This window comes from Chiloscyllium punctatum, chromosome 35 (assembly GCF_047496795.1).
Source record: "Chiloscyllium punctatum isolate Juve2018m chromosome 35, sChiPun1.3, whole genome shotgun sequence".
Lineage (NCBI taxonomy): Eukaryota > Metazoa > Chordata > Chondrichthyes > Orectolobiformes > Hemiscylliidae > Chiloscyllium > Chiloscyllium punctatum.
Window position 1 is genome coordinate 17,935,932 of NC_092773.1, and position 9,904 is coordinate 17,945,835.

Below are 9,904 nucleotides of genomic sequence, written 5' to 3' on the forward strand. Positions count from 1 at the left end.
AGGTAACTAATGTGGAAAGGCTGAATGGAGAAGAGAATTTCACACTTGGGTAAGGTTTTTTTTTATTGGAATAAGTTCATCTGATTTTTCTTCTGCATGTGTTGTCTCCCTTAGAGTCCTAAGGTCATGTTGGAGATTTTGATTAGGTTGCTTCTGTGCACACCTTATGTAAAATCAACCAGAATTGGTGACACATTTGACCCTTCCAGCTCATTACACTGCTGCAAAATCTGTACCGTTCCAAGATGCAAAACTTGATGCTCAAAATTTTAATGACTGCTTATCGTTGCAATTTGTGTACATGGTGAGCTAAATCCCTTGGCTTGTGCACAATTTCTGATGTCTCACCAATTAAGAAAATTGTTGACCTTGCGTTTATTGAATTGAAAAATCTTGCCATTTTTCTCAGATGCCATTGTTTCATCCACTCAGTTTAGTCTGCCTGTTTTCCATTGTGACCTAATGCTTTTATCAGCACAACTTAGAGGCAAGTTCAGAGGCAACTGTCTGCAGACTTTAAGAAGTGATGATATATCCATTGAGTTAGTTTTGTTCTGCATCTGGAGTTAATTGTGTTTGCACAGGTTTGGAGAGGGGTAGTACATGTTTCTTGCTAGAAGCTTAAGTTTACGAGTATCTCCTTACCTGAAACTGCCTAATTTTGTGCCCGTTGACTTCATATATTTGCTCTTGGTCATGCTCATTTTAAAGCAGATTTGTGAGCATCTGTGGAGTGACACCAGAATTCGAGTTTTACCTTGTGGAAAGTGATCGGTTTGAAATATGATCTCTCTTTTCTCGCTCTGTCTCTCCTCCTCGCTCTCTCTATGCTTTCATAACTTCTGAGTGTTTATACCAATTTTCTAGCATTCTGTGTGTTTACTTGTGTGTTTGTTGGCTTTATTTCTATCTGCAGTGAAGAGCACAGGATTTTGTCAGTTACTTTGGCCTAACGACATGGGCTACCCACTATTTGCAGCTGTCAGTAAGAAGCATACAAATGCAAAACTGCTTAGGAAATCAGACTCGACTTGGGGTACATTCTACAGCCAACTAAGCAGTTGGATATTTACAAATCAGTCTTTTCACAGAGTTTATGACACACCACTGGAACATATGGGAGTTGAACCCAGTCTTCCTGGTTCAGAGCAAGGGAGACTACCACAGTGCTACAAGAGCTCTCAAAGCATTCTGCATCTGGTATTCCCAGGCAGTCTCATATTTACTGGCTTTTTTAAGTTTGTGAAAAAAGCCTAATTGAATCAATTATAATTTTCTGGGTAAAGTTTTGTTGACATCCAAATTTTGTTTTTGAATGTCTGTTGACCTTCAGTATTTGAAAAATGCTTGATAATCTGAAGAATCGCTCTCTGCAGGAAATGTCCGTGGTCACAGTTACACTAATTTATGTGGAGTGCATTTATTTGTTAGCATTTCACTTTTGCCAACCTGTTGAGGTACTGAATGAATTGGCAGGTAGTTCACCTTGTATCTGCAGTCCTTGATGCTTCATTCAAATGGCTTTTCTGTTTGGATCAGTGGGGAATTCCATTGTCAAAGACTTGAGTCCTCACCCAGCATCCTCAAGTGGTCATTGTCATTGTTAGGGCCCTTGGATGTTTTTTGTGTTCTTGCTGAGAAAGTATTGAAACTGCACCTAATCATTGATCAGGCACTGAATTGCTGATTTGTATCATTAACACTTAATTGGTGCACATAACTTTTGAGAACGGAGAATGGATTGCGGCCGTTCTTCAAATCAATTATCCTTATCATTTATGTTTTAGGGAGGTAGCAAGCAATTAGTTTTGTCTTTTGAAGTCTGTGGTTAGGACAAGTAGAAAAGCTAGAATTATGGTCTGAACCAGGGCTAGCATATACTGATTAAATGACAAAAGTTCATTCATATCTTTACCAACAAATTGTCAGGTGTTTATGTATTTACACGAATGTCTGTAAAGGAAATGTGTTACACCATGTCAGAGATGCTTTGGATTGCGTGTTTTGTACTTAACTCTGATTCGAAAGATTGAGATCTCCATTTATGAAGACAGAAATTTCAGCAGTGGAAGATGAAGTGCAGAGAAGCTAAGGTATGAACTTGCTGGACTGTGGTCACATCTCTGACTGAAGTAGCAACACATAGGATACTAATTCAAGATCCCTGAAGCTCCATGACCATGGAACATTGCCAACATCATACTTGATCACGAAATGACAGGTTGGAGTATCTCTCCACAGCTTTTTGAAAAGCCACTTGATATAATAGTATAGAAGCGATACAAAACAAAATCCGTTTCGTTTTCACCTGTTGTCAAGTTCCATTTATCTTGATTGTTATAAATTGTTCAGGCTGGTAATTAGGGGGAAGAAAAGCAAGAGTCTTCAGTGTACAACAGTGCAAAGAAAAATTCAAGTACTTAAAATGTGCCTCAATGAGATGAGATTTCACCCTAGCTTCGGTCTAGAATTAAATTTAAATGTGCAGAATTGGATGCCAACATTTTTGAATTGATCTAGTTTTCATCAGTATTTACTTTAAGACTTGGACATAGAACTTGTACCCTGTTTGAAATCTGAATGACCAGAAATTTGGATTTCTATACCCAAACCACTTTTGTGTTTCATAAAGTGATAGATACAAGCAGTGTTTGCCGATTGTCTCTCAACTTCAGTTTTTCTATGGGCAAGAAAACACGTGGTTGTCCTTGTTCTTTGTGTTTACTCATGTTTCTGCTTCCTTCTCCCCAGTGTTCAACCTTAGCCCCAGAATCAGAAGAGCATACCCTGCTGCTGGCAGTGTCATTTTTATGACCCCTGAATGACACAGCTGAGATGTTTGTGTTGTGGTGCTGTGAAATCAGTCACTGATCACATTTTGGAATCTCAAAGGCCAATGTTACTGTGTGAGATGCCAGGCTTGTAGCCCATCAGCTTGTGCTGGGTTGGTGATTGGGTCTTGGGATTATAAAGTTTATTTTAAACAAGAATTGAAGTTGCTGGAAAAGCTCAGCTGGTCTAGCAACATCTGTGAAGTGAAATCAGAGTTCACGTTTCGGGTCTGAGGAAGGGTCACTGGACCCGAAACGTTAACTCTGATTTCTCTTCACAGTTGTTGCTGGATCTGCTGAGCTATTCCAGCAACTTCAGTTCTAGTTTCTGATTTAGAGCATCTGCAGTTTATAAGGTTAATTTTAAGACTGGTGAAATCCTGTTACAGCTCCATTCTCCAAGATTATTAGTTCACGTGCCTTGGGGATCTTTGTGTCCTACTGTCAGGAGCACTACTTGGCCTTTTGTTTAGGTTGAAGCTGGGCTTGGGGGAAACTGTATAGCCTGAAGCTTGGAAGTAGCATTGAATGTTGATGCAGACCTTTTCCACAAAAGGATTTGATGTAGGGTGATAAGATGAGGGATTGAGGGAAGAGACATGGAGTACAAAAATGTTTATGGAAAAGACTTGTAGAGATGCATCAAATGTGCTTTAGCCCTATTCGCACATAGGCAGAGAAAGTGATTAGCACACCTGCAGAACATAATTCCTTTGCGTGCTGCTTTTAAATTTAAGTTGCAGCTGGCTCCGCAATATTTTCTTCTTATGTGTTGCAATGACTCAGTTTAACACCACTAATTCTGTCTAATCTGTTTTCAGCGTGATTGTGTTTAAGTCTGCTGTTCTAGGTTTTTCTTAACATTCAGCCCACTCACTGTTCCATTGTTTGATTTGGAAGTGTATTCACAGGGACTTTAGTCTGCCTCACCAAGTGCTGATATATCCTTCTGATAATTTGGCTCAGCAGCACAGTGAGATTTGTAAACGTGATTAAGTAATTACTTTTATACAGGCTATGAAAAGGTGGCTCCTTGTTATACGGAGCATTGCTTAATGGGTTTATGCATTGCGCTTTGAACAAATTATGATTTGTGCCTGCATTTCGCAGAAACTTGGACTTTGTTTCACAGGGTAATTACAGATGAGTAAGGCCCTTCATTACTTTGCTATTCCATTCAGAAAAATGTATGGATATTTATTTTGTTTCATCGAATACACAACACAGAGAAGAGGCCACTTTGCCCAACAGTTCCTGCGAGCATTGAATGCTCTACCCTACCCAGAAGGATATTGCAGCTATTGATCATGTGTTTTGGGATTAAATCTGTTGGAAAAAGGAAAAAAAATGACTGGTGCAACTGGTGATTGTCAGCTATCGGTATAAGTGTTCTGTTTGAATCACCAAAATGGCCAACTACTTCAATTTTTCTTGTACTGTCTTGAATACACAAACTTACACTATGCTTTTTAAATTGACTTAATCTGTTTTTAGAAAGCAAAACTTCCTCCAAAATAAACTGGCAACACTGGTTAGCATCTAAACTGTATCCTGAATTCCAAATGCTCTCCTTTTAGTCCAAAACAGACATAATCATGCAACACAATCCAACAAACTGTGCAGAGATGATCTTTTGCTTATAATAAATGATAGGATGAAAACTCATAGCCCACTCTGTTTCTTGTTGACAAAGTCAGATTACTGACAGCGATAGACAGATGGGAGGATCTTTGGCTTGGATGAAAATCAAGCTGGACCCAAGATTTGGAAACTCGTCACAGTTCAACTTTGTCATGTTTCCAAGTCTGAGAGGAGGGTTCTGGGATTTTCTTCCTTTATGCTTACCTAGTTTTCTGAAAACACAAATCAAGTCCAGAAAGGATTGCTGAACAACCACCAACACTAAAATCCCCATAATCTGTTCAAAAGACAGCTTTTGCAGAAATTGAGTTCAGTCAAATCATCTCTTGTCTCCTGAAAAGATTTGTTTTTATTTTTCCAAAGTAGTTTGATTTTATGTAATCAGCAGGTAGATCATAGCACACATTAAGCTGTTGACTTCATTTCCAAGAAATAGTGATTTAAAGATCTTTCTTTAATCCAAAGTGTCCAAACAGTTCAGTTTCTTCCACTTGTTAATCTAGTCCATGCATATGTAATCCTCACCATGGACCAGAATTGTATTATGATGTTTAGGCAAATTCTAATAAATTTCATTTTATTTTGTTTTATTTACAGTGGGACCAAGGCTGTAAAGGATACAGGCGAATTCTGCTGGGTATCATTTCTGTACCAAACACGTACCCTACCTCGTCTCTGGACTATCATTCCACAAACTCTTGAGGACCTTGGTGCCACTTTAAACATTGGATGTTTTGTAATCTGCTGTATCCTCAAATAATGTATGCTATGTGAGGGGTAGGTGGGGGTAAGCAACTAACTATTGTGATCAAATTAGTATTTTCTTTCTGAAATGTTTTCTTCAAAAAAATCAAAAGAATTTCTAAATTAACATCACTAGAAGACCACAAGAAAGAGTTGAAGGAGATGTTTCGAGGTATATGGTCATGTTACTCTCTGGGAGCATAAGTTAATCGCTGTCAGAAACCTTGGATATTTTTCCAGGATGAATTGAAAATGCTTTTGTTTCTTGCTGTTTTGGGACAAGTGAATGTGCCAGCACAATACATTTAGCCCTAAGAGTACTGGAGATTTTTGATGCCTAAATCAAAACTCTCCATTTGGTTTACCTGATGTTTAATTCCACCAAGCTATGTCTAATTGGCTTGATAGACAGTGTCACTGCCATGTATATCATGCTGTCAAATCTAGGAAGTCTCAGGATATCTCAGGATATCTGAGTCTCAGCTGAGGCATCAGTAGGGGCAGAAAGCAGCATCCAATGTTAGTTGGTTTGGATTCCTGGATCTCTGTTCCTGATGGACCTGCTTGTCCAAGTTTTGGATCAGGTCAGGTTAATTTGAGCGATGATGAAAGCCTTGCAACCTTTAGCAACTGAGCTCAGTGATCCTATAGTTGAGCGTGAGGTGAAGCCTGCTGAGAAGTGCACGGAACAGACTGAAGACAGCAGCAAGTGAAAGGTGCCTTATACGATTGGGGGAAAAAAGAGAATTTGGGTTACTTCAGGATATTTGTAACAGTACGTTGTTCAGTAGAAGTAGAAACTGGTAAGGAGTATGCTTTAAAAACAGCGAAGACAATAAAAGTTTTCAAGCGGCATCCCAAGTACAAATATAAAATGTTCAGCAATATCTTCAGTCACCAAACTCGTGTTGGCACAGACCCCAGTTGTGGTTTCTTTAGTGATGCATGCAATTCAGATTTTGAAAATAAAACGTTCTAGGAGTGTCCTTAATATAAAATTCCATGTTGGCAAATGCTAGCGACACCACCACAAGGGGCTATTGCATTACATGATTAGGTTGGCTGATATGGGTGTAGTGCTAGGAAAGTATGAGTTTACAGAGAAGTAGATGCTTTACTGACTATTTTCGAACTTGACTGTGTCTATGAAATGAAAAGTTGAAAGCTTTCTTGCAGAAACAGACACTTTGGCAACTCGAATTTTACTTTGCTGAGCAAGATATTTTGCTCCTCATGTCACTGTTCACCTCCCTACCACCATCGATCATGCTCATGGCCAGCAGCAATTTGCAAGATCATCACAAAGTGGAGTTTTGCTGACCAAGGGCAGTCACAGAACCACACAGATGCATTTCAAAAATTTGAGAAAGTAGAATTCAGTACTCTTAGTGGTTAATAACTTCGCCGTGCACTGTCATTATGTGTAGCTTTTGGCTACTTGGGCTTATTTCCCAGGGTTCCCTTGTGGCTTTGTAAGATTAGCTAATTTACATGTTAGTGTTCTTGTGTTTCTCTTGCAATAAAATAATGTTGTATGTGACAATTTCAACAACTTCGAAATCTACTGAGTTTATAAACATTTGATATTAATGACTTTTTTTTAAAACAGTCATTTAGGTTTTTCAGAGAATGTAAGAAGTGAGAAAATGTGAGTTGTGCTTTGTCACAAACCGAACCGTTCTGCGTTGTGCAAACTGTTCTGAGCAGTTTTTGCTGCTTGTTAGTGCATCTAAAGAAAAATACAAAGCCTGACCTTGATCCCAGGCAAATAATTTGAACAGAATCTGAGACAATTTGCTGTCAATCATGTCTGACACTAAATCTGACCTTGTATGACCTCAGGAGCGCAAAAGGGAAGAGGTTTGAGTTGTGCAGTGGAGTAGAACGAACAAAATGTTGACCTTTGCGGTTGCAAAAACCTGCATTTCAATCCAGCTCAGACAGGCAGACTGGAGGTCTCTTCAGGGTGACTGTGAAGGGGAAGCTAGTTTGGTTGAGGGGGGATGGTGTGGATCTTGTTCCCAGTGGACACATGTCCACAGTACAAAACTGGCTGTAATTTGACTGGCACTAATTGGGCAATCTCGCTCTGAGAGGCCACAGGCAGGGTCAACAGAAATCAACAGGAGATTTTTGTTTAAAATTCTACAGGACTTTTCAATTTAACTCCCTATTGGTGTGTACTCTTTTTCACGTTGCTTATTTTCAAAAATGTTATATAACCTAGTGAAAGAGCCAAAGCAGCCATTACTCACTGTGTTAATTATTTTTCCCACTAAATAATGGTCTGGATTCAGTTTTGACATTTTTTTGACTTTGTTTGAGCTTTTCATAGCAATCATCAAATGCCTGGGAAGTTATGAATTATTTGTCCCAACCCTAACATGTTTTGACTCTGGAAATAGACTTTTGTTAATAGTATCAGGTTTTGTTATTTCATAAAATGGTTTAACTTCTTACACTACTAGTGTTGGCTGGTGGAAAATTTGATCCTTGACAAAGTCTTGTCTTAGTGGTGGCCCAAAGGAGAGCAGAGGTGATGTGGGAAGTAGAAATCTCTGCACTACTTTGAGGATGATGGGACTTGGTTTGTGGCTAGTGTGTCAGAATGTTTTCATTACCTCAGCTTGGGAACTTGGGAAAATATATCTGGAAGACTAACTTTCCTTTCCATAACTGCTATCCCTTATGCTTTTAGACCTTCTTTATTACAAAAGAAAGTTCACCTGAAAATAGAGTACAAACATCATGGCCGAATTGATGGCTCATTTGTATTTAGCTTGTTTATCTTGATACATCAATTTTTGAAAGATGGTATTCCATGGGAGTTGAAGGCTGCGTGTCTTTGGACACTTGTTTTAAGTTTTTGGGAGCATTTTCAGAAATGCACAATCAAATAATGTGAAGCTTAGTTTTTGCATTTCTGACATGCTTTGGTCTATTTATGAAAACTAAATGGTCTAAGTGCCAGTTATAATATTGAATGTTGTGCAACAGGAACCATTACAAATTATGGTGTTAATGTGTATCTACATTTAAAATTTATTACCCTTGAGTCATGGCTCTTCAATTAAAGAAAAGGCAAACTGCCTGTCTTTTAGGGAACCCAGAAGAATTCAAGCAGCTTGCAACTCATTCCATAAGTGACAGCAGCAAGCAGCAAAGATATTAAAACTGCATGCAGGATTTAATTTGTCTGACGGGTCTGAAACCATACTGGCTTTGAAGAAGTCCAGAAATAGTTAACTTCACAAATATTTTTTCTGATCTTGAGGTGGGCTGGAAATTGAAACACATCTGACTTTAAACCTTTGTTCTGATTTCTGACTTCCTATCTTTTGAGGATGTTAGCACTGTCTAGAATCTGTTGGGCTGCTCCTTATGGGGGAAAGGGCAATAAATTATTGCTTAGTCTTTTTTTTTGAGAAATGGAACTTTTTTTTTAAAGCTTGCTGTCTTGACCTGTTCGTGGGGCACACCTGAAACTTGTTTCCCAAGGAGGGGAGGTGACAATTACAGTTCCAGAAATAGGCCACTGCCAACTTGTGCTTCAGTTCAAGTGTAATCTTCACTTACGTTAACGTGATAAGTTGACAGTACTTCAATTGGAGTTACGCAACCAAGCCAGATGTGCTGGTTGCAGATTTTTATATCCATCAAGTGTACTAGTTGATGGGACTAATTCCTAGGAGCTTTTAATGGAAACCAATGTAAAATAGGGAAGCAATTTTCTTAAGTGCAGGTTCGATTTGAAGCCTTGATTCTAGGATGGTGGTACTGTTGTTGAGGCAAGCTAAACAAGAGAGGAAGCTTTGGGGGTTTTGAAAGAAAGATTAGTGGACACCTATTTAACAGAAACAAGGAAGTAGAATCATACTTATTTATACAACACAATTCATACGGATACCCCTTCAGCTGGCATTGAATTTGATACTGATGTGGAATAACTATGGTGTATGAAAATGCTCTGTCAAATCTTAGACACTTATTCAATGACTTGGGTAAAATTAGTGCAGCACCTTCTGAAACCTACCATTATTTGAAGAATCTCTCTTTATATTGTGTGCTGTCTCTTAAATGTTTTGGACCTATTTTATTACTGTATGCTGGAGTCAAACAAGCTGTTTTTAAAACCTGTCCTTTGATACAAATTCATGTGCTTGTTAATATTGTTTTTTTTGTTTTCTATCTTTATTGATTAAAAGAAATAAAAAACTTTGACAAAAAGAATGCTTCTTGTCACTTTCGCTGTTTTCCACAATTTCTTTTTGATTTGGGGTTGGTGATGAGGAAGATTACAACAAAAGCTCATTGCGTTTCCTTCAAACACTGCTTAGTTTCAAACTGGTAGTGGAGGGTTTTGCATCTTCAGTTTCTTTTGAGACATGTTTGCCTCAGTGTTCAGGTCAATAATACAGACAGTATGGTACAAAGCAAAGGACTTAGAATGACAACTGACTGTATTGCAAGCTTTACACTGAGGAGTTTGTGTGTTAATTTCAATTCAATGTATACTTATATGTGCACATCAATTTGCATCCTTTTAAATTTTACCATATAGGGATGCTGCCTAACATTGGGTAGATCGAGTGACCCAAAACAAATGCCGAAATATTGGTCTAACTTTGCATTTTGTGAATTTCATAACCACGTACACTTGTTGGATCTTGAAAGACTCCTTAAACATT

At 38.4% G+C, this 9,904-nt stretch overlaps 1 protein-coding gene across 1 annotated transcript in view; it reads left to right on the forward strand.

Annotated features, from left to right (window-relative positions):
- Window positions 1–9,446, forward strand: part of golga7 (golgin A7) — a 31,118-nt gene extending 21,672 nt beyond the window's left edge. Inside the window, exons 5-6 of the mRNA XM_072554156.1 lie at window positions 2,029–2,093; window positions 5,070–9,446. Of these exons, the coding sequence (XP_072410257.1) occupies window positions 2,029–2,076 (48 nt within the window). The 3' untranslated portion in view covers window positions 2,077–2,093; window positions 5,070–9,446. The remainder of the gene's footprint in view (window positions 1–2,028; window positions 2,094–5,069) is intronic.
- The last annotated feature ends 458 nt before the right edge of the window (window positions 9,447–9,904 follow it).